Source organism: Chenopodium quinoa, unplaced genomic scaffold, assembly GCF_001683475.1.
Source record: "Chenopodium quinoa cultivar QQ74 unplaced genomic scaffold, ASM168347v1, whole genome shotgun sequence".
NCBI lineage: Eukaryota > Viridiplantae > Streptophyta > Magnoliopsida > Caryophyllales > Amaranthaceae > Chenopodium > Chenopodium quinoa.
Window position 1 is genome coordinate 46,988 of NW_018743397.1, and position 23,405 is coordinate 70,392.

Sequence of the window (23,405 nt, forward strand, 5' to 3'; positions counted from 1 at the left end):
ACTTATACTTCTACGGCTACATAAACATAATTGCAGGTTCCTTAATCACCTGAAACAAAAAATTGGTAATAAGGCTCGTGTTGAAGGTTCCATATGCAACGCTTATCTCACTGAAGAGATATCAAACTTCTGCTCCAATTACTTTCAGCCCTCAATTGACACAAAAACACGAGATCTAGGTCGAAATGTGAATGCTGATGTGGAATCCCCGGCTGACAACGATGAAATCCCTGAGTTGTTCACGGTGGATAAGGGTCGTGTGTCAAATTTGGGTAAAACTCGGTATTTAGATGACAAGGAACTCGAACGTGCTCATTTGTTCGTTTTAAGAAATACCGGCATTCTTGGTGAATACGAAAGGTATATATGTTTACGATAAACTTTTGAAAATCCCTTAAATTTAATATAATTGCTGCAATGATTAACCATGTGTCATTAATCTATTAGGCAGTTTGAGGACTACATTCTTAGTACTCGAACTTATTTGCATCGAGAAGATGTCATGGAGAAATGCAAAAGTGAATTCCCTTATTGGTTTCATCACAAGGTGATAATACCTTTCGAACATTGCATCTCGATTAATTTGTGATAATATAATATAATATAATATATTTCATTTTAATTAGTGTGACGCTTGTATTCGTAACGGTTATAGGTGAGAGAACAAAAACCAAGTTCCGATGTGTTGCGAGCATTGTCTATGAGGCCTTTCAAGCGTGTTCGAACTTGGAACCAGATATTTGTCGGTGGCTTTAATTTCCACACACAATCCTATGGCAAACACAAATCTACGATGAATTACGGGGTGTGTGTCTCAAGTGAGGACGGTGGAGAGTACTTTGGCCTTTTAAACGACATAATTGAACTTGTCTACACCGGTCTCGAAAAAGAGTACAAGACTATTATGCATCTTACCCTAGCCTTAAACGTGATCGGGTTCAATGGTGGGCTGTATTTAGAACTCAAGCAAGGTCGGTGATTGATGCTCCGGTGGATTTAGAGTTTTTGCAGGGTCCTTCCCCACAAGTACATGCAACGCTTTGTCCACCAAATGACATTCCAGACTATGAACTTGATAGTGATGATGATGATGACGATGGCTTTATTATCTCAAGCGATGAAGAAGAAGAAGAAAGCATTGGCTCCAGTGACAGTGACGAAGAAGAGGACATCGATGTATTTTTAGATGATACTAGTGATAGTAATAATGACAGTGATAATGATAGTGGTAGTAGTGATAAGAGTAATGAAGAGGAGAATATGTAGTTACTCCTTTTACTATTGTCTTCGAATATTTAGTTTTTAAAGACTACTCGGATTTGTAATATTGCATTACATTTTTGGTCTCATTTTATTATTTTAATGTCTTATGGATCTAATTTATGAATTTACAATGTGCGATTATGGTACTAATAACTTTTCAGGTGGTCATCATGGGAGGAGGAAATAAAGGAGAAACGTCCAAGAGGAGAAAGTCTAAGGGGAAATCTCCGGTTGTACGTGTTGACGAGGATGAGTCAATGGAGGAAGCGGAGGCACATGATTTGGGGGCCTCTCAAGAAATCGTCAGAAATGTACAAGGGCAACAGGAGCAACAACAGCTTCAGGAACAGGAGCTACAGGACCCGCATCCTAATGACTTGCTAGAGTTGGACCCTTCCACACTTTGGTGCGTATGTATTTGTATAATGAAATATCTGACAAGCGCACATTAGGGCGCGCTTTAAGGCATATAAATGGGTGATTTTGGATGTATTTAGGCCCGTTTTGGTCGTTTATTGCCTTGTTACACTCGTTTCCTTCATATTACGTGCTTCACGGGTTTCGGTCTGTTTTTGGTGTGTTAACAGGTATAGTTGACCAAGTTATGTCGAGTCCTGAACCATTGGTGCTTAATCAGGCTATTATCGATCCTAGTCCACCAAGCTAAGGCTTTGCTGCGGTTCTCAAGGCCTTGAAAGGCAAGTTAAGTAGCAGGCAAGGCAGAACAGTTCACAAATATGACACCTATTCACTATTTTGCTTACAAATTTCGGTATACAAATGATAATGGAGTGATTCCAATTTCATTGGAAAGTAGACTTGAAGAGCTTTCCAACGATATATTGCACGCCTCAAACGAAGCTCTGGATAAGAAGTTGTGACTGTTTTAAGAAGACCAAAGTGCCTGCAACCTTCCAGCCATTAGCACGGCCGTGCCAAGCCAATTTTCAGCACGGCTGTGCCAGATTCAGCACGGCCGTGCCAGGCATTAGCACGGCCGTGCCAGATTCAGCACGGTCGTGCCAGGCATTAGCACGGCCGTGCCAAATTCAGCACGACCGTGCCATAATTGAAGATATTGCGGATCAGCTACTGCCATGCTTGCACGGCCGTGCCACTTCCAGCACGGCCGTGCCGATTCACGAAGGGCAGCCTGCGATTTACTTTCCGATTTAAAACATATATATATAGCCCGATTGTAAGGGTTAAGGGACAGTTTTAGAGATAGTTTTGAGAGCCTTTGTAGAGAGTTATTGGAGAACGTTCTTAGTATTAGAGATTCATTAGTTTTCTTAGAGATATTTCTAGAGATTTTAGTTTTCTTGGATTGATTTGAAGCAAGATTTGCAAAGATTCTTTGTATTATTCATTGACGACAGATATCAAAGTTCTGAACTTTTCCATTGATTCGCATCAATACAATTGGTATTATTCATTCTTGTTTATTAATCAAGCTTTATTATTCCTTAATCAGAATTCATGTTTATATCTATTATGCTTTTGGAATTCATTATTGCTTTGATTATGAATATGTGTGAGTAGTCTCCTAGCTAGGGTTTCGGGATGAAACCCGGCCTAGGTAATCTATGTAATTGAGGATTGATTTTGATAAACGGATTGTGATTAAATTGATTATATGCGATTGCATGTTAATTCATTATAATAGGAGTAGCTAACCTAGAATCTTGAATTTGATTGCATGATATCCTTGATTTGAACAAGAGATTGTGAATTGAGTATTTCATTATTGAATGTGGTTTGATTATGTATCGAGTAATGTTAAGTGCATGAGAAATCCAAGCTTAGTATTGCCCGTTGTCTTCCTATCACATGATATTGATCAGACATATAGTCTTTGCATATCCCGTTTGTCTCTGTGATTCCTTGTTGCGTAGTTACCGATGGTTTGGTGAATTCCCGTTCTCCCTAGTGTCTTAGTTTATTGATTTATTCCATCTTATTAGTAGTATTTTAGAACACCATTTTCCATTGATTTCGAACTAGCTTAGGTTTAAGATTGATTTGCAATTACTCTCGTTCCTCGTGGACCGAACCTTTATTTGCCATTGTACTTGGTTATAGGGTGTTCGTATAAGTATTGTTTGATTGAGAGTTAGATTGTAGCGACCGATTTAACCCTCGTCAATATCCTTAAATTCGTATTTACTTTGATAAAGTGAATTTGTATTACTTTAACCATGTTTTGTTCACTTTTTGTTGATTATCTACTTACATGAATGGCTATCCTTTATTATAGGTTTGATGATAGGCCGGTGAAGAATGTGCTCTCCGACTCGCTAACCGGCTACTATGTTCAGCCTTGGAGGAATTATGGAGAGGTTGATGAAGATTCGAAAGAGCACTTTTGGAACTTGTTCAACGTATGATAACTTTAACCTAACATAATACATGTTTTATAAATTATATTGATGGAGTTGAATTTTGTAATAAAGACATTTTCTTGATTTGCAGAAAAAATTCAAGTGGGAACCTGAGTTAAACAACCAAGTGAAGGACACTTTCGAAGAAAAGTTTGCAAATCGCCTACGTGACACGTTCTACAACATCACACACAGGCTGAATGGTCGCAAACCAAGATGGCTTAATAAGGATTTCCACGAAGGCATGATGAAAATTGTTGCCACCGATCCAAAATATCAGAAGCGGTCGGAACAAAACAAGAAGAACCGAAGAGGCGGATCCATGGAAAATGTCGTTGAACCGACCCACTTTCAAGGTTCAATGTCATCTGTAAAACATGCTAAAAAGATGGTAAGGTTCCTACAATATGTCCAGTAACAATTACGTCATTTGTCTATTAATGAATTTTGGTGGGCTAACATGTTTTCATTGATTTTCTGCATGTACATATAAAGGCTGCAAAAAACCAAGGCCAATTACCAAATGCCCATGATCTTTTCTTGAAGACACACTTCAAGGAAGTGCCTGGTAAAGGCCAAGTGGCTGCCAACAACAAAGCAAAAAGGATTGCGGTAAACACTTATTATATGAGTTGAAATATGGCAAATTAGCAAAGTAGAACTCAATATATGCTTATTTTGGATGAATTTGGATGAGTTAGGGTCGAACATTGACATATGTGCTTATTTCTCTTAATTTCTATCCTTAGCACTTAAAAGCAATTGATATTGGAATGTTAGAAGAAAGAAACCTTACATTTGCTTGAAAACTTAGAAAATAGGCATGGTTTTAGCCATATAGGCCAAATTTGGATGATTTTGGAGGAGTGAGGGTTGAAAATTGACATATGTGCTTAATTTTCTTAATTTCTATCCTTAGGAACTTAAAAGCAATTGATATTGAAATTTTAGAAGAAAGAAACCTTACATTTTCTTGAAAACTTAGAAAATAGGCATGGTTTTAGCCATATAGGCCAAATTTGGATGATTTTGGAGGAGTGAGGGTTGAAAATTGACATATGTGATTATTTCTCTTAATTTCTATCCTTAGGCACTTAAAAGAAATTGATATTGTAATGTTAGAAGAAAGAAACCTTACTTTTGCTTGAAAACTTAGAAAATAGGCATGGTTTTAGCCATATAGGCCAAATTTGGATGATTTTGGAGGAGTGAGGGTTGAAAATTGACATATGTGCTTAATTTTCTTAATTTCTATCCTTAGGCACTTAAAAGCAATTGATATTGGAATGTTAGAAGAAAGAACGAGTCCATTTGCTTGAAAACTTAGAAAATAGGCATGGTTTTAGCCATATAGGCCAAATTTGGATGAATTTGGAGGAGTGAGGGTTGAAAATTGACATATGTGCTTATTTCTCTTAATTTCTATCCTTAGGCACTTAAAAGCAATTGATATTGGAATGTTAGAAGAAAGAAACCTTACATTTGCTTGAAAACATAGAAAATAGGCATGGTTTTAGCCATATAGGCCAAATTTGGATGATTTTGGAGGAGTGAGGGTTGAAAATTGACATATGTGCTTATTTCTCTTAATTTCTATCCTAGGCACTTAAAAGCAATTGAAATTGGAATGTTAGAAGAAAGAACGAGTCCATTTGCTTGAAAACTTAGAAAATAGGCATGGTTTTAGCGATATAGCCCAAATTTGGATGATTTTGGATGAGTGAGGGTTGAAAATTGACTTATGTGCTTAATTTTCTTAATTTCTATCCTTAGGCACCTAAAAGTATGCAATATAACTCCATATTGTTGGTTGTTTTTTTAACAATATTTTATTTTATCTTCAATATTTTGTAGGACACCTACCAGAAGAAGCTCGAAGAAACAATGAGTCAGGGGATTCAGAAGAGTCCCAATGAGTTGTACTGGGAGTCGGTGGGTGGGCGCAATAAGAAGGGGCGTGTGAAGGGACTTGGCCAAAGTGCAGAGCTCTACTATGGCAAACAAGGTCGAGGTTCCCGTTCTTCACAGCAATACACGTCGTCTGTCATTTCTCAAATGCAAGACCAGATGGAACACAGGGTGCAAACTCTCCAAACTCAAATGGAAGCCCGAATGGCTGAAATGGAGAGGAGATACATGGAGAGTTTTGATGAGATGATGAGTCGTCTCAACAACAACGACTCATGTTCCACCATTCATCCTCGGCATCGAGACCCTAGGAACGACCCGGGTGGTGGTGGAGCAGGCCAGGGTTTCCAGGCGATTGCGTAGCTTAGCTTCAGTCTAGCATAGAATCACTCTAACCTAGCTTTTGTTTGGTATAGATACCAAAATGTGGACTATCTTTTGTACTAGGACATAATTATTATATATATATATGTACATAACCCCAATTTCGTAGGTCGGTAATTAATTTTTTTAAAACAACAATTTTAGGACTCAATATTTAGTTTTTTTTTTTTTTTTTTTTTTTTGTCGATTTATCATTAAAAAATTCAGGTTTGAAAATGCAGAAAATTACAAAAATTTGTTTTGGGCTGGAAATACAATTTGCGACGGAATATTTCGTCGTAATTTACATATTTGCGACGGAATTTTCCCTCGTAAAGCTACATTACGACGGAATTTTCCCTCGCAAAATATAATTTGCGACGGAATTTTCTTTCGCAAAATATGATTTACGACGGAATTTTCCATCGTACAAATATACATTGCGACGGAATTTTCCGTCGAAAATTATATTTTGCGACGGAAAATTCCGTCGTAATGTAGCTTTGCGACGGAACTTTTGCGACGGAACTTCTTCAAAGGCCAATTCCAAGTCCGACGATATTATTTCCGTCGTAAATTCCTTCGTAAAGTTGGTTTACAACGGAATTTCCGTCGTAAAATGGCCATTTTCCTACAAAGGGTTTTCCGACAACCATTTACGACGGAATTCCGTCGTAAACCAACTTTACGACGGAATTTACATAGTTTACGACGAAATTTTTCCGTCGCAATTAAGGTGTTTTCTAGTAGTGTCGGTGCAAGTTGTAAATCGGTAATTAAATTGGTCGTTTAAAGGCAAATTGGATGGTTCCACCAACCCAATTGGACTCCTGGAGGGTATTAGCGACAATGGTAAACATTTCGGAAATTTTTATTTCAGGGCAAAAAAAGTCAAAAAATTCCAAAATTGAAGACTAATATCCACGCTTTTTGAGAAATTTTGGAGGTTTCGGGGCCCGGTGTCGAAAAGTCTTGAAATTTTAGGGGATATATCTCGGGGTCATATAATGCTGTTTGGAACCATATATATGAGCATTATTTGTTGTCATAAATGTTCGTGGTAGGCTTGAATTAATGAAATCGGTGCAAGTTGTAAACCGGTAAATTAGTCGTTTAAAGAAAAATTGGATGGTTTCACCCACCCAATGGGACTCCCGGATTGTATTAGGGACCATGGTAAACATTTCGGCAATTTTTATTTACAGGCAAAAAAGTGTAAAAAAATTCCAAAATTTAAGGCTAATGTCCACGTTTTTTGAGAAATTTTGGACGTTTCGAGCCCAGGTATATATCGAAAATTCTTGAGATTTTAGGGGATAAATCTCGAGTCATATAATTCCGTTTGAAACCATATATGATCATTATATGTTGTCACAAATGTTCGTGGCAGGCTTGAATCAATGAAATCGATACAAGTTGTAAACCGGTAAATTGGTCGTTTAAAGGCGAATTGGATGATCCCACCTACCCAATTGGACTCCGGGAGAGTATTATGGACAATGATAAACATTTCGACAATTTTTATTTTCGGGCGAAAAAAATAAAAAAATTTCAAAATTGAAGGCTAATATCCATGCTTTTTAGAAATTTTGGAGGCCCGGTGTAGAATAGTATTAATATTTTAGGGGAAACATCTCGAGGTCATATAATGTCGTTTGGAATCATATATGATCATTATTTGTTGTCATAAATGTTCGTGGAAGGCTTGAATTAATGAAATCAGTGTAAGTTGTAAACCGGTAAATTGGTTGTTTAAAGGCAAATTGGATGGTTCCACCCACCCAATTGGACTCTCGGAGGATATTTGGGATAATGGTAAATATTTTGGCAATTTTTATATCCGGGCGAAAAAAGTCAAAAAATTCCAAAATTGAAGGCTAATATCCATGCTTTTTGAGAAATTTCGAATGTTTTGGGGCAGGTGTCGAAAAGCATTGAAATTTTATGGGATACATCTTGAGGTCATATAATGCCGCTTGGATCCATATATGTTGTCATAAATGTTCGTGGTAAGCTTGAGTTAATGAAATCGGTGCAAGTTGTAAACCGGTAAATTGGTCGTTTAAAGGCAAATTGGATGGTTCCACCCAACCAATTGGACTCCCGGAGATTATAAGGGAACATGGTAAACATTTCGGCAATTTTTATTTCCAGGTGAAAAAAGTAAAAAAATTCCAAAATTAAAGGCTAATATCCACACTTTTTGAGAAATTTTTTAGGTTTCAGGTACAACTGTCAATTCGGGTAAACGGGTCGGGTTTGGATCGGTAAGAGTGGGTCGGTTCAATTCGGATTAATTCCATAACCTATGCGGGTCGGGTTTGTATTGGGTAATGCTGGAGTCGGGTCACGTCGGGTCATACTTCTTATCAGGTTTGGGTCGGGTTAATAATAGGTCGGATTACATTCGGGTTGGGTGAACAATAGGTCGGGTTTAACTCGGGTTTTCACGGGCTAAAATGCGTTAGGGTAATTTTCGGGTTTGAGTCGGGTTCGGTTCAAGTCAATAATTTGCGGGTTAGAATCAGGTCGGGTCATTCTCGGTTTGAGACGGGATCGGCTCAAGTCAATAATTTGCGTGTTATAAGCAGGTCGGGTCATTTTTAAGTCGGGTCATTCTCGGGTTCAAGTCAATAATTAGCGGGTTATAATCAGGTTGGGTCATTTCCAAGTCGGATCATTCTCGGAGTCAAGTCGAGTTATGTTCAAGTCAATAATTTGCAAGGTACAATTAGGTCGGGTCATTTCCAAGTCAGGTCATATTCGGGTTCAACTAACTATAAATAGATAATTATCATTTTTATCAAACTAATTATTTCCTTTCACTATAATATATATGGCAATATACTAGGGAACTATAGTTTATAATTTAGGAAGATAATTATCTCCTTTGACCATACAACAAATATATACTGTATTTAACTCTTAAATTTGAGGATGATACTCCTTTCTTTTGCTGGCTTTTAACTCTTAAATTTGAGGATGATGCTCCTTTCTTTTGCTGGCTTGGACCGACTTGGTCTCTACAATAATAAGGTGGTATAAATTGCATTTAAAGTGATTTGAAATCGGGTCAGGAACAATTTGGGTTGAATTTAGGTCGGGTCAATAACAAGTCGTGTTGATTTCGAGTCAGGTTAGTAACAGATCGGGTTGAATTTTTTAGTTGGGTCAGTAATAGGTCTGGTAAACTTCGGGCCAATAACAAGTCGGGTGTAATTTGGGTCAGGTCAATAACAAGTCGGGTTGATTTCAGGTCGGGTTTGTAACATGTTGGGTTAAATTCGGGTCGTGTTAGGACCGGGTCGGGTTGAATTCAGGTCAGATTAGTAACAAGTCGAGTTAAATTCGGGTTTTGACGGGTTAAAACGGGTTTTGGTCAATTTCGGTTCAAGTTGGGTTCGGTTCAGGTCAATAAAAAAAGGGTTACATTCGGGTCGGGTCATCTCCAGGTCAGTTCACGTTCAGGTCTCACATACTCGGGTCTAGGGTTGGTTTCAGGTCGGGTTTGGGTCACCATTTTTTCGAGTTCAAATGGGTCGTTTAATAATCGGATTTGAGTCGGTATTTCGGGTCGGGTCAACTTTTGACAGCTTAAATTACGCGTTAGACCATAGGTTATATCATCAATATATTAATAATTTTATTACTCTAGCTATTAAGCTTATCACAAAAGAGATTTATAAAGTGAAATAAACAACTAATTACAAGCTAAACATTCATAAATCGTGAAAGACATGATAGAGTTAATCTACTTGTTCTTCCGTTTAATCCTTAATTCTTTCTTTTTCTCCATTGCTTGTTGTTTCTTCTTATTATCGTTGTAAGAAGTCGCCGACCAAAATCCAGTAGTTTGACTAAAATACTTGGGCGCTGACCAACACTCAGCCTTTTTAACCCTAAACTTTTTCTTTTGATTATCTTGGTTTTCCTTCTCTTCTACTTCTACCAATTGTTTTGGTATAGTATGCTTCAAGTCATAAGGATACCACTCAGCAACTTTGTCACCTATTAGCTTCTTCCTTAGTACCTTATGAGCGGACCTTTTGGACGTAGGATTAAGTACGTGCCCAAATATTTGTGCTCTTGCTTCCGTTACTCCTCGAACCACCGCCGCAGCCACCACATTCTTTAGCTTGCCTGTTGCACTCATCACTCACAAAATTTTTATTCCTAAGTCATAAATTTAATATCAGAATTGAATTGATCAACAATATTCACAAAATTAGGGCAATGGCTCAATGAAAAAAAAAAATCATATATTTATACATGAGCCTGCCTATAAGGCCTTGCAAAGCAAGCCAAAGATCCTAGTGGATACGAAAATAAGATTAGGAAAACTAACATATATCCTTTTTTTTTTTTTTTAAGAAAGAAAACTAATAACATATATCCTAAAATAAGATAAGATAAAATAAAATAAATAATATTATTCATGAAGTTTTGGCCTCAAAAGGTTAATTTACTTAATTAATTGAATTGTATTTGTCAAATAATATTTGTATTTATTTTGAATCCCAAAATTTTAATAATCATGCATCATACTCCATGGTAGTATATGAATAATATTGGTGCTCGTAGCATGTTAGGTATTGGTTGATAAGATGGCATACACGATACACCTAATACGCACGAGTTGGCCAACAATCAAGATCCATTCGAACAAAGTTCCTACTTGAAATCTTGAATAGATTAGTTAAATAATTAATTCTCAACTCGACTTTAGAAACTTCAAAATAAGTCAATTTGTTTAGGATGTAAACACATATTGTGGTTTATAAACAATTGGTTGATTGCTTTAATTTCTTTATAAGTATGTACCAAGTACCATGTACGGGCCTTTGGCTAAAAGTACCGTACTCGTTAACTAGTTCCTATCTTTATTATTGGTGTGGAAAAAAAAAAGGTAGAATATACGAATTAAAACACTTATTTTTGACATCCATAAAAAAGAGCATTGTAAAATTTATTAAGAAAACAGAGTAATTTCATTCATAAAAAAAGTGCAAACTACCCATTTAATGAAGGTTCTAAAGCCATGATTTCCTTAGACTGATTTTTATGCTTAAGATATTGATCCAAAATAGCAAGTCTAGCAGTCTCAAATGCAAAATAACCAATAGCAGAAAAACAAGCACTATGAACAACTCTTGCACCCATTCCTCTTGTTAAACCAACCCAACCTTCTTCCATCAAAATTTGCTTAATTATTCCACTAACACCATCATTAACAACCACCCCTTGAAATTGAGTCATCATCCTTGTCTTAACAACATCTAGGGGTGTTGTCAGTGAGGCTGAAATCGCCCCGGCTAATGCACCACAACAAACACTCTCCAATGGTGTCAGCTTCTCCTTGTTTCCCTTCTTTAGTACCGCGATTTTAAGCCACTCGAAAGATGAATAACTCAGAACCCCTGCAGGTAAATTTCTTAGTAATGTGGCAGAGTAACCAGTGTACAACCCTAATATACCGCCTTTTCTCAAAATTTGGGCTAATATTTCCCATGATTTTCCCTTTGCACCAGCTTGCATTCTTTGTGTTATTAACTCTTTAGGTACCATTACTGCAGAAGACACAATACTGCCCATTAAACTAGCTGTAGGAGGGACTAACAAAGAGGGGAATTCATCGAATTTCGACAAGCATGATTTGCTAAACTCACAAGTTCCAAATAATAAAGCAGATGAGAATGTTGAACCAACTATTACAGCAGATATGCCACTGTAAAACCCTGATATCCCTTTAGTTTGGAAGGTCTTAATGATCGCGTCGAGGGTATTTTTGTAAATTTGGCTAGCCCCTTTAGTCTGAAGCTTTGTTTTGATGGTGTCTAGTGGGTGTAGGCAGAAGTAAGTGAATGCACCGGCAGATGCTCCTGCTAACGTGCCAATGAAAGCGCGTTCAAAAACCGATAGGTTATTCATGGAGGATTTTAGTGTTATATGAGAAGTAGGTGGTGGCTTTTTTGGTGTCGGTGGTTGGAGTTTGAGTTGCATGGACATGGAGGTACAGAGGAAATGAGGGAGAGGGACATTATTGGTGGATTTTCGGGTTTTCGAGAAGATGAGGGTGGTGTTAAGGTTAGAGAACAGGGTGTTGAAATGAAGATCAGAGGTTGAGTTGCAAGGTAATGATAGAAGAGATATTGATGAAGAAGAGTTGGTACTTTCCATGTTTAAGTATCTTGTTTTTGAGTTTGAAGATGTTGAGTTTTTGTAGACAACATATTTGGAGTAATTGGAAAGAACATAATGATTCATGCCTTGTCAACATAATATTATAGTTAAAAAAAAACAAATAAAATATAAAAGGACTTCTTCTTGCCTTCTTTTTTAGGAGATGAATGATTGTGTGGTGAGATTATGTTGAAGATTACATAGAACAACAAAGTATCATCAATTATTAAGAATAAAGTATAGAAAGTGATTTGTGTAGAATAAGCCTTCCACAAATTTTGAACTAATTTCTTTCTTTTTTTTTTTTCTTGAATGTATAAGTCATATGTTTATTGAATTATTACTGTTACCTGTTCTGTTTTTAAGTTAGTTTAGTTATATATAATTGGATAGTTTTATCTTCACACTCCATATATAATAATATTTGAAATTTCATTCTCCTTTTATTAATACCATATGCTTCTATATGACATGTACACACTCGGGTATGTCTAGATTTCTTTTTTATTGGTGAGACAACGGAGCCAAACACCAAAAGAATCATCGCTCCACGCACCCGAAATCCACCAAGGCCACAGAGCAAGTCTATAGGAAGTATAACTTTCTTTTGCCCACCTGAATTACAACAAAATGTAACTGCCTTAAGAATTAAGATGTTCCTACTACTAGTATTTACATACTAGCTCTAGTAAAAAAAAAAAAAAAATACAAGGGCTAAGATACTCCCAAAATCACACCAGCAGCTAAGACAAAAGTAATTTGAGTTGAAATGTAACTCAAGCAGTTCAAATACACTAACATTCTCTGCTTCTGCCTGCTATTGTCCTCCAAATTACTACAAAATTGTGGAGTACATGAATCTTCATCCAAATCCAAGTGAAGTAACAGTATGTATCGAGGACATATTGCATCATCAGGCATCCTTTTTCAGGGGGAAATGATAAAACATCATCCATGAAAACAAAATGATACATTCAACTAGACTAGAGAGGTACCGAGTCTACTGCCTACTAACAGTACTAATACATTGACAAATTCGACTTGGTACAACATCTAGAAAATCCAAAGGTAAGCCTGAGAGCATTCTGGTACATATTTACAAACAAAAAAGACCCTCTGATTTCCTCGCTTCCGAAAACTCAAAACACCTACTTAGTCTTTATGTGGAAGATCTAAGGATTTGAGAAAAGATGTTCAGAGGCCTAACCAAAAAGATGCTGAAAACAACAACAGACGGGAAGTTGAAAGAGCTCCTCATTTCGCTGGATAGGTTATCAACTTCACCTACCTCATGGGGCGTCTTCTTGAACTGCAAGGATATACAAACAAATCAGCCCCATAAAAAAACTTAATCCGGAATACTTATCATAGGGTACAAGATTAATGCTTTGAGCATAGAGTAGATTTTACAGATGATAAGGTGTGGTTATCTTAAATCATGAAATCATATCATTTCCTGCCCATAAAATAGAAGAGAATACCAGTCACATGTAAGTGCATTGACAAGGTCAAGGGAGTGAGGACTCACTGCTCAAGAAAAAACCCTGGAGCAAGCTCTGGGCTCGCTCAGCCTGCTCTGGAGTTCCCCTTATCCTGATGACTTTTTCAGTCAGCTCAGGTTCATCATTTATCAGAGAAACATTGGCACCAGATAACTGCACAAGCATACATAAGGAGTTTGATTGTCTTGTTAAAATAAATGGATATAAGGGAGCAAAGTAATTGCTAGATGTAATATCACCTCACTAATTTGAGCCAGTTTGTTTTTGGATTTCCCTAGAAGCCTCGTAACTGCATATTCTGGTATGACAACTTCCAGAGTGCTCCTAGTGACCATAGGTAGCTGGATCCTGCCGCTGAAAAACAACACGATGCACATGTGCATAGCAATTAAACGTCCATGAATAGTTCATATAATAGAATAAAATATTTTAAAACTTATAAGGATTACTTGAAATCCCTTTTTCCCTTGAATAATTATTAAAATCCTTCTAAGAATTACTTGAAAGCCCTTTTTCCCTTGAGTTTTTAAATTCATATAAGCAATCTGAGATCTGAACCTGTTCAAGCTAGTTGGTGTATCTTCACGGCGACTGCTGGCACTATCTTCACGACGGTCACCTTCATTATGTCTTGATGTTTCGCTGCTTGACAATCCAGCATCCTTCAAGAAGATCCAAAATTCATATAATGAAACAGTCAGAAGTTGAATTTTCTAAAAACAAGCTACAATCAGTAACAAGGCCCCTCTCTGAAAACTAATCTGCTGCTCAAATCGTGTTCATATTTCTATGCACTCTCAAACCAGACACATGAGAATTGATACTGTTGTGATAGAAGAAGCTAGAAGATGAAGGTAAAGTGTTTAAGCTGAAACTTGTAAACAATCTGTTTTACATCAGAATCGATACTGTTGTGATAGAGGAAGCTTGAAGATCATTTCTAGATAAAGGTTAAGTGTTTAAGCTGAAAAATCAGAGTAAACAATCTGTTTTACAAGACAGTTACATCAGAATTCTTGGTCCTGCATGCTATTAAAGACTATCCACATGTACAAACAGTATTACTGGGGGAAAAAAAAGAGAGAGAGAGTATCTAACTCTAAAAGCTTGTAGTTTTAGGATTTAAAACTTGGCAAATAAGACAACAGAAATTTTTATTTTCTACTAGAGACAACAGAGTATTTCCTCAACTAGCACTAGAATTTATAGCTTGCATAAAAAGAAAAATAAATTTCCATACAAAGAAACAAGTTGACCCACAGATACTTGGGTTGATCAAGGAGCCATAATTGATAGTTCCATACACATGGAATTGACATATATTGAAAACAATTTCATATATCAATAGCATCAGCAGCTATATATAGTCTCTCTCAAGAACAACAACAGCAACAAAGCCTTAGTCCCAATATTTTATTACACTGGCAAAAAATTGATGATTATGTGTATATCACTGGGCTATGGAAAAATGAAATCAGTCAGAATCAATGCATGCTATTCCTTGGATAAAGCACAACTTTCAAAAGACTATAAAACTAAGGGCATACTACTATTGAAAGACATACAATACACACATTTCACCGCAACAAAATCTGCTTTTTAATTCATTCCAAAGGGTAGTGCCTTTTTCAGACATTATAGGTGCTAATAAAACAAACAAATTTCTTGTTCCCTCAACCTCCCTCTTCAGGAAAAGGAGGGGGGGGGGGGGGGAGTTCTGAGTTTGTATTATGGGGAGAATCTCACGTACCTTATTTGGTTGTCCAGCAGCAGTAGTTTGCACATTTTGAGAAATTACAGCCTCATTACCCAATGATTCATAAGCTGGAGCAGAATTGTTTGCTGATTCTGGGCCAGAAGGCCCATTTCCAAAAGAGCCTGGAGCTTGATCAGGTGGTGGAAGCATATCCCTCTGGAAAAATTCTTTATATAGATAGCTCCTCAGTCTAGCAGTCACCTCAACAAGAGCTTCACGAGCTGCTTTAATCTCCCCAACAATCTGCAAATGACACAAGCTACTGAGAAAAGATTGTACATACTAGATCTCAGAGTTGATCCTGAGCATATATGCCTGGGTGATATTCCAAAGAAAAGAATCTTTAGCTGGAAGTTTGAACAGTTGTAGAAAACAGAGTACTAAACTTAGCATGACATTATCATACCTCTACATGAAAAGCACTAGCAATGAGCCAATGACAAGAATAATTTAAAAAACCAATGGCCAAGATCACATTCCAGTATATCAGCATACAGGGCTAACTGTAACCTATTGCTTGTGAGCAAATTTATTATCAATAAAGTGCGTTATTTTCCAAAGAAGTAACATTGTGGTAGTTCATTATAGAAATTTTCCCAAGTGTTGAGGGCTCTAATATGATCAATATCAGGATTGGTCACATATCATCTGTAATGGACTCATGGTGCCATTAGAGCAAAAGTGATGGAGTATGCATGCAACAAGCGCCTCTCACAATACATTGTAAAGCATAAAGAACAGCAAAACTCACACACAAAAATCAACAATTTTGAGACATCTACAGTCACACTTATATATATACCTGGACAAGCTCATCAGAGCCTGATATGTATGCTGGAACTTTCTCCCTCGGAAGGACTTCTACATCTGCACCAGTTAATTTTTTCAGCTCAGATAAAAATCCATCTCCTTCTTCTAAGCATCCGATATCATTACATGCGATAAGCAGCCTTGTAGTGACAATATTATCCTTGTCTGGAACTAAATCTACAATTCGAGTCTGTATATGCAGCAACGCTTCCTGAGCTGGAAACAGTTCATCATCGGGCCCCTAGGCAAGTCACAACGAGGAGAAAACCATCAGTAACTTATTATGGGAATATGTTAGCCCATCTATCAAAACAGAAGCTTCGAGACAGCTGAATAGAAAGACAAAGAGAAACTACAACTATCAGTATAAATACCTCATCAGATGATATCATAATAATGCGCTCATCTGAATCATCCGACGGTTCAGAAACCTTAACTTCCACACCAATTTCATTTTGAAGAATATCCATGATCCCACTGGAATCCCCTACTACACTATCAACCCTGTCATTTGGGCAAAGTATTCGAAACACAAGGTCTTCAAAAGAGGGCTGAAAGTTCTCAGTACGGTTACCACCTTCAGACTCATACATATAACCACCGGATCGAGATGAGTAGTTATTGCCCCTGTTATTAGAAGAATTTAATCGAGAACTATAAGGAGCACCATCCATAGAAGATCTGCGATTCATGTGTGGATTGAAGTCTTCTTCAACAAAGCGTTCCTCTGAGTTGTTATGTCGCCCCTGGTATTGAGTGCGATCACGGTGCTGGCTCTCTCTTAAACGTGATGAAATTATAGATATGGCACTCTTTACAGCATTTGTATCACCAACAACCTACGGCAACACAGTAGTGAGTGATTTTGCATACGTTGAACATGATATAGTTACGTAAAAATTAATATATAACAACACAGCGAAATGAAACACATTTTGTTTCTAGAATTTGGCCATAGGAAGTCCTTCAACAGGAGTTTGAACTGGAAAGCAATATAATATGAAGATTTCTCTAAGCACTGATCTGAAAACGATATCTAATCACAAAAGCAAAGACTTCATGGCTCAAATATGTGAGAAGCAAACACTTTGTCAATTTACATGATGGCATCATTAGGTTAAATTGTTATTGAATACGGAGTATGTAGTATCTGGTCCTACAAAGAACAAACTAACAGAGATAACTAAAAAAATTTCCCATCACTTTGTCGATTCATTGTGTGAAATTACCCTAAAAGAAACAATACAAAATAGCACTTTGGTCCGTTCAAAATCCAAATCCAAAGAGAACATTCAAGAGTAGACATGTAATAAAATGTTATTTCCAATAACAAAAAGAACAGCAACTGTCCAGAGTTCATAAAGCAGAGAAACAGAGAGCAAAAGTTGGAGAGCTCAATGATGCAAGAAGCCCAACAACTAGCACATAAAGTGGCTATATTCAGTGACACTATGACATTTATCAACAAACCCTATGAAACATCATCAGATCCCATGCAGTTGCAATCAATTCTAATTGCTTCAACAATTCCCAGTCAATGCACATGTTCAAGAAAAAGGCATACCAATCAAATACTGATGAGGCTAAAATGCATTGAGCAAATCATGGTTGGTTCAGGAACAATATATATTGCTATTAAGCAAGGTTTTCACCACTGAACGAAAATTGTTCTGCTTGTCCCATGCTATGTCAAGGGCCAAAAATATCAAGTTAATATCCAAGTTAAATGTCCAAAAGCAAGTAACAGCACCATTCATCTGATATAGGTTAAGAATTGAGGAATGCCAGTCAAAAACCACACTCAAATCCAGGCAGTCCAAAATGCACTTAAAACAACATGAGTGATATGATTAGGAATACAAAGATTAAACCTGAACAATCTCCTCTCCCATTGAAACACAACGAGGCAAGGTATGATCGCGAGGGAGTATTCTAATCTGGGTCTTTGTCTCAACCCTCATTTGCTCAATAATCTTCCCTCCTTTCCCCAACAAACTTCCCACATGCAGCCTTGATACCACCAACCTTGTTACCACCCTCCCATTGTTACTCCCAGCACCACCAGCCATTCCACCTCTCCCAGGACCACCATAATCACCCTCTCCATCCACAAACCCTTCACTCTCTAGAATCCTCTCATGAATCAAAAACAAAGCCTCTTGAGCCGGCGAAAATGCCGGCATTCTCCCATCAGGGTCTCTCCTCCTAGTATCAGATATCTCAATAATCCTCTCCTCATCACCAGGCATTAGCTCATGAACATTGATCCATGCCCCAGTATGCTGCCTAATTGCCTTAATTATACTTCCTGATTTCCCAATCACTCCTCCAGCCTTCATATCCTGGCATAGTATCCTATAACTAGTGGTCACCATTGATGAATCCGAACCGCCTTTTCCTCCCATTCTCCCACCACCTCCACCAGCACCCCCACCTCCTCCTCCACCCCCACCAAACCCACCCCCTCCTCCGCCGCCTCGATGGCGACTACTGGGGTAATGGTGTTGGCTAGGAGCAGAGTTGTTGCTGTTGTTGTTGTACCTTGGTCTTGTCCTAGAAAATGGTTCTGGGTCATAGTCTTGGTGGTCATAGTAGTAGCTCCTCTTAGATCTTGATCTGTCCATCCTCAAATTTTGTGGGTAAGTTCCTTAATTTCTTTGGTCCAGAAAAACAAAGATATCAACTAACTGTCAAGTAAATAAAACTGAGTTTTGGCAAAATGTTGAGGTTTTTCTCAATCCTCAGTTCTCTATTAAACAACAAACAAATCAGATCCCAGAAATTTGCTAATTTCCCAAATTTGCTTCAGGCATTTGTGTCAATAAAAATCACTCAAATTTGATTAATCAAAATCAAATGAAATCTCAATAAACCCTTTTGCTTCCTTAGCTGTTACTTTTCTGGGTTTTTGCTGCTGCTGCTTCTTCTTCAGCTAGATTTGCATAAAGTTTGAATCTTCGATGAACAACAACAAAGTAAACAAAAACCCTTTTTCTCTCTTTCTAAGAACAATCTGAATCTGAGAGGAAAATGGGGGTTTTGGTGGAATGTTGATTTTGAAGAGTAGAAACCCTAGAGTTAGAGAGAGAAAGTAGAAGAGAGAGAAAGTAGTGAGTACCCTTTAAAATCTACTTCTAGTACCAAGATTAGAGAGAGTGTAGTACATGGCTTTAGTGGGGGTGATTGTGTGTCACGATTTGCAGTCAAGGGGCTCGTGCAAATGTTTTTTTTCAACTGTAATTTTGGTGAGTGTACAAAAATAAATTATAAATTTTTACCAAAAAAAAATCATTTGGGAGTGTAAAACGGTGCCGTTTTTGGTATTGGAAGGATAATTTGGTCATTATAATTGTTGTAATGTTTTAAATTTGGGGGCTCTCTTAATCTCTTATTCTTAGGGAGTTAACAATAGGATTTGAAGAAATCATTGTTTGGGAGGATTTGCATTAATTGGAGTAACAAATCATTGTTATCTTTGCTGATTTTATTTTGATTTTAGAGGATTTATTACAAAATAGGTAAAATAGAAGAAATCATTGTTATATTTGCTGATTTTAATTTGATTTTGGAGGATTTATCATGGACCGGAAAGATGGAAGAAATCATTGTTATCTTTGCTGATTTTAATCAAGTTTGGGAGGATTTAATAGGAGAGCTATGAATTATGATTTATTTCTTATATGTTTTAATATTAATTGATACTTTCTCGCCGCCTCTTCTCTCCTTTCACTCGTTCTTTTTAGGGTTTATAATGACGAGTAATCGAGTTTTCTTGATTCAATGTAGCAAAATTATTAAAAATTCAAATATTATTCAAATGATTTCTCTTTAATTTATTCTTGTTTTTGTTGTTGATATTGTGAGTTTAATTTATATAAATGCAAACATAGAATTGTAAATAATCATTTAATACACAATTATATCAAGATATAATTATATGACAAAATCATGCATTAACCGATTTCCAAATAAATGACATAATTGTGCGTGAAACCGGTGTAATTAATGTTTTATTTAGCTTTGTTTTTTCCAATTTTAGCTTTTTATTTTTCTAAAAGATATCGTCTTATGAATCCTCAACCATTACTCCAAGCAATATTTTCGTTCTATTATAAAAACATGACAGAGTGTGCATAAAAAAAATGCCAGAGTAACACAAGCAATACTTTATTGAGTGCATTAAACCAACAAAAATGAATCCAACCGACTCTATCCTAGCTAATCCAAAACTTATTCTGGTTTCAAAAAAAAATCCAAAACTTATTCGATTCAGATTTCGACTTATATGAACATACTAATTTAGCTTAACTTAATTTTGAAATAGACCGATCCGACCTCACTTAACCCGACACCTCTGGGTGACAGCCGTGCAAGTGTGCAACTGCGGACTGCGCAAAGCTAATCGCCCAAATACCGCTAATCGTGTAGATAGGAGACGTTAGAAAGGAAGAACTGCACCATAGCCATGTCTTTATCTTTCTCATCTCTCCCTTTCAATTCATTACTCCCATTATCTTCTTCCCCTGTAAGGTCCTCTCTCTCCTCAATGTTGCTTAACTTTCTGTCTTATTTCACCATTTTTTTGCTTAATTTTCTGGTTTTTTATTCACCATTTCTGTTCATTCAATAAATACTGTATTATGCCAGCAAGAAATTGAAAATTATGATGAACCCAACTGTCTTAATATTCTAATTATGCTTAATTGTGTAGAAAATTGATGTTGGACCAGTAAATTCGTGGTCTTTAAGGTCTTCTATCAGTTGTCAAGTAAGTAAAAATCCTTAATTTCCTAAAAAAAAAAAAAGAGGGATTTTGATGAACTAGGTTTTCTTATTGTTTGTCAAATTTAATTGGGTTTTTATACAAATTGTAGGCCCAATCGAAACCCCGAAGTCGTAAACAAAGTGGCAGGCAAGTTTGGCGCCGTAGAAAATTGGTATGTTGTGTACGGAGTAATTTTTACAATTTTAATTTCATGAAATTTATGCTTAATTTGTGGGCACCTGAAACTGAAGAAAACAATTGTGATTTGGAATAATTTGGGTTTTTATAATAATATTTTAATTAGTACTGTATATAGAAGTGTGACATTTAATTATGTTTGGCTGCTTGAGATATTGCTAGATCATCATTGTTTGCACCAATGTTTAAGCTTGTAATAGTGATCACATTCAATCCAGTTTGAACTACTTGGTCCCGATTTAGTTGTCACATTCTTTATACAGATAGGATTATACTATCGACGTGACTATTAAATCCGATAGGAGGAAGCAATTGAGCGTTGTCAATGTTTACTGCTTTACTTGGTCATATCTGTTTGTATGGTTTAGCTTTCATGGTTTGTTATCTTATTGTGTGACCTCATAATTCTGCTGATATCACCTAGTTGGTTTTGATTAATCAAGGATCATTCCTTCGTACAATATAACAGGGTTAACTTCTTATATCCTGTTCTAAAGTGTTTGAAGTCTGTGTATGTTTTGGGGGAAAGCCTAATTATATTGTTGGTTCCAAAAATTCAAGGGTGTAAAGGTTTCCTTAGCTGATGTTAGACTGCCAAAATTTCATCACGTTCCTTATCTTCCTCTTCAACAAAAAATGATGTTTAGCTGTTGAAAATCTTGAAATGGGTTTTTAGAGAAAAGAAATGGCATGTTTGTGTCGAAACTTGATAGGTTGATCGAGGCTTGGTTTCGATTGAGAATCTAACTTGACCAAATAATCCAAGTTTTACTCTTTATAAAGCCTTTTCTTTTAAGAAGATTCTGTTTATCATTTATTTGAGAATGAAGTAAAAGAAGGGTTAGAAAATAAAGCTTCCATTGGAGAATGGAGACTAAACATTTGGAAATATTAATGGAAGAATTTGGTCTGGATAAGGTTGAAGTGAATGTTAAGGAAATTACAAAATTATCTGTAATTTAGCATTGTGGAATAATATGCTTATTTTGTCTGTGTTAGTGATGATTGGGGTTATGTTTATGTAGTTATTCCAAAATTCTGAGAATAGTCAAAGATGTAGTCGTAGTTAGGAATTTAGGATTACCCGACCCAGATTTATATACCCTAAAGTTAAATTGTATATCCTTATTTACAGGGCATTGATCTTATAGTTATCACCTGCCAGACTAGATTACAACTGCTATAACTGGATGAATAATGCATGTTTCTGCGTGTCATCTCAGGAAATGATGTGAGTTTGATGAGCATACTGCAATCGGCAGTTAATGTCAAACTCCTGTATGATTTTTCTTTTCTGTTATTGCAATTATAGGACTAGTAAGTCTAAGCATGGTAGTAGTATACTTGTATTTACAAGCTAGGTTTTACAGTTCCGGGTGCTAATTCTAGATATAAACATAGCTCATTCTTAAAGTGGTGGTCTGCATGTTGATGACATTGTTGTTGGTTCCTTTTCTAAAGACAAAGAAAGATGAGTTTATGGAAGCCAAACTGGAAAGGGTCCCTTTCCTTGAGGAGCAAATAAGAAAGGTCAATGAAGGTGGAGGGGTCTTGGCAGGGGATATAGATCGGCTACTGAAGTCAGAGGACAACCGCTTTGCATTTGTGAACGAAATAGCAGCTGAGGCCACAGCATATGTAGAAAACAACCGAGATGAGTATGGGGACAAAAAGGCCATCCTTCATGTGCTGAGTAACCGTATGAATGATGCTGGATTTGTTCGTCCTGAAGCTTACTTGGAGACCGACCCATTCAGCCCCGGTCCTACTTACCTTAAGGAAAACTTTTATTAAGGCAGTATTTTGGTTTGTCAGCTTTTATTAAGGATTAGTTCATAGTACTCTTAAAAGATTAGATTGTATCATTTTTAGCTGTCTGAATTTAATTATATGAATAAATGTATTAGATGGAACAAGCCGAACAACCTCGATTAATGCTGAGTTATATAGATTGCATTAGCTGTTATAATTGATTATTGTTTGGCCTAATGACAAAAACTTGACGCCTTTGGTAGGTGAGGTTTGAAATTCACCTCACTATGCTTAATTTGAGCTTCTTATCCAAGATGCTATCAAACATTCTGAGTTTCTGATTGACAGGAAAATGTTAATGGGCGATTATGCCAACTATAGTTTGGCCAAAAAAAGTGTAATTACAATAAATGAAATTAAGTAAAATGTAATCCATAATATCAACCTTGATAGAAACGGAGTATCTTACATGTGCTCCTATTAGTGGTTGGGATTGTATGTGATGGTGACAGACTGATAGTCTACCT

General features: G+C 36.7%; 5 protein-coding genes across 5 annotated transcripts; 2 read left to right on the forward strand and 3 right to left on the reverse strand.

Annotated features, from left to right (window-relative positions):
• The first annotated feature begins 1,356 nt into the window (after positions 1-1,356).
• On the forward strand, positions 1,357-4,062 carry LOC110738906. The gene is made up of 3 exons (XM_021919365.1): positions 1,357-1,669; positions 3,521-3,644; positions 3,736-4,062. Exons 1-3 carry the CDS (start codon positions 1,383-1,385, stop codon positions 4,060-4,062), a joined length of 738 nt encoding a protein of 245 aa, XP_021775057.1. The 5' UTR covers positions 1,357-1,382.
• A 5,569-nt stretch (positions 4,063-9,631) lies between these two features.
• On the reverse strand, positions 9,632-10,121 carry LOC110738823. The gene has a single exon (XM_021919257.1). The coding sequence runs from the start codon at positions 10,066-10,068 to the stop codon at positions 9,667-9,669; it is 402 nt and encodes a 133-aa protein (XP_021774949.1). The 5' UTR covers positions 10,069-10,121; the 3' UTR covers positions 9,632-9,666.
• Positions 10,122-10,857: 736 nt separating this feature from the next.
• On the reverse strand, positions 10,858-12,582 carry LOC110738834 (protein MITOFERRINLIKE 1, chloroplastic-like). Its single transcript, XM_021919271.1, has one exon. The coding sequence runs from the start codon at positions 12,177-12,179 to the stop codon at positions 10,926-10,928; it is 1,254 nt and encodes a 417-aa protein (XP_021774963.1). The 5' UTR covers positions 12,180-12,582; the 3' UTR covers positions 10,858-10,925.
• Positions 12,583-12,885: 303 nt separating this feature from the next.
• Positions 12,886-19,333, reverse strand: LOC110738833 (RNA-binding KH domain-containing protein RCF3-like). The gene is made up of 8 exons (XM_021919269.1): positions 18,035-19,333; positions 16,538-17,002; positions 16,156-16,404; positions 15,348-15,596; positions 14,156-14,259; positions 13,837-13,951; positions 13,624-13,750; positions 12,886-13,404 (listed from the first exon to the last, which is right to left on the reverse strand). The coding sequence occupies exons 1-8, from the start codon at positions 18,785-18,787 to the stop codon at positions 13,385-13,387; spliced, it is 2,082 nt and encodes a 693-aa protein (XP_021774961.1). The 5' UTR covers positions 18,788-19,333; the 3' UTR covers positions 12,886-13,384.
• Positions 19,334-20,379: 1,046 nt separating this feature from the next.
• On the forward strand, positions 20,380-23,103 carry LOC110738835 (protein PLASTID TRANSCRIPTIONALLY ACTIVE 7-like). Its single transcript, XM_021919272.1, has 4 exons — positions 20,380-20,688; positions 20,875-20,931; positions 21,038-21,100; positions 22,588-23,103. The coding sequence occupies exons 1-4, from the start codon at positions 20,629-20,631 to the stop codon at positions 22,918-22,920; spliced, it is 513 nt and encodes a 170-aa protein (XP_021774964.1). The 5' UTR covers positions 20,380-20,628; the 3' UTR covers positions 22,921-23,103.
• The last annotated feature ends 302 nt before the right edge of the window (positions 23,104-23,405 follow it).

Bases quoted from the DNA above. Each gene is read 5' to 3' on its own strand.
- LOC110738823 (XM_021919257.1), bottom strand. From the start codon at position 10,068: ATGAGTGCAACAGGCAAGCTAAAGAATGTGGTGGCTGCGGCGGTGGTT.
- LOC110738833 (XM_021919269.1), bottom strand. From the start codon at position 18,787: ATGGACAGATCAAGATCTAAGAGGAGCTACTACTATGACCACCAAGAC. The intron at 16,405-16,537 runs GTATTTATACTG...TGACTTGCCTAG, and splicing joins TTATGATATCATCTGATGAG to GGGCCCGATGATGAACTGTT. The intron at 13,751-13,836 runs GTGATATTACAT...ATGCTTGTGCAG, and splicing joins AACTGGCTCAAATTAGTGAG to TTATCTGGTGCCAATGTTTC.
- LOC110738834 (XM_021919271.1), bottom strand. From the start codon at position 12,179: ATGAATCATTATGTTCTTTCCAATTACTCCAAATATGTTGTCTACAAA.
- LOC110738906 (XM_021919365.1), top strand. From the start codon at position 1,383: ATGAATTTACAATGTGCGATTATGGTACTAATAACTTTTCAGGTGGTC. The intron at 1,670-3,520 runs GTGCGTATGTAT...CCTTTATTATAG, and splicing joins TTGGACCCTTCCACACTTTG to GTTTGATGATAGGCCGGTGA. The intron at 3,645-3,735 runs GTATGATAACTT...CTTGATTTGCAG, and splicing joins ACTTTTGGAACTTGTTCAAC to AAAAAATTCAAGTGGGAACC.
- LOC110738835 (XM_021919272.1), top strand. From the start codon at position 20,629: ATGTCTTTATCTTTCTCATCTCTCCCTTTCAATTCATTACTCCCATTA. The intron at 20,932-21,037 runs GTAAGTAAAAAT...TACAAATTGTAG, and splicing joins GGTCTTCTATCAGTTGTCAA to GCCCAATCGAAACCCCGAAG. The intron at 21,101-22,587 runs GTATGTTGTGTA...CCTTTTCTAAAG, and splicing joins TTTGGCGCCGTAGAAAATTG to ACAAAGAAAGATGAGTTTAT.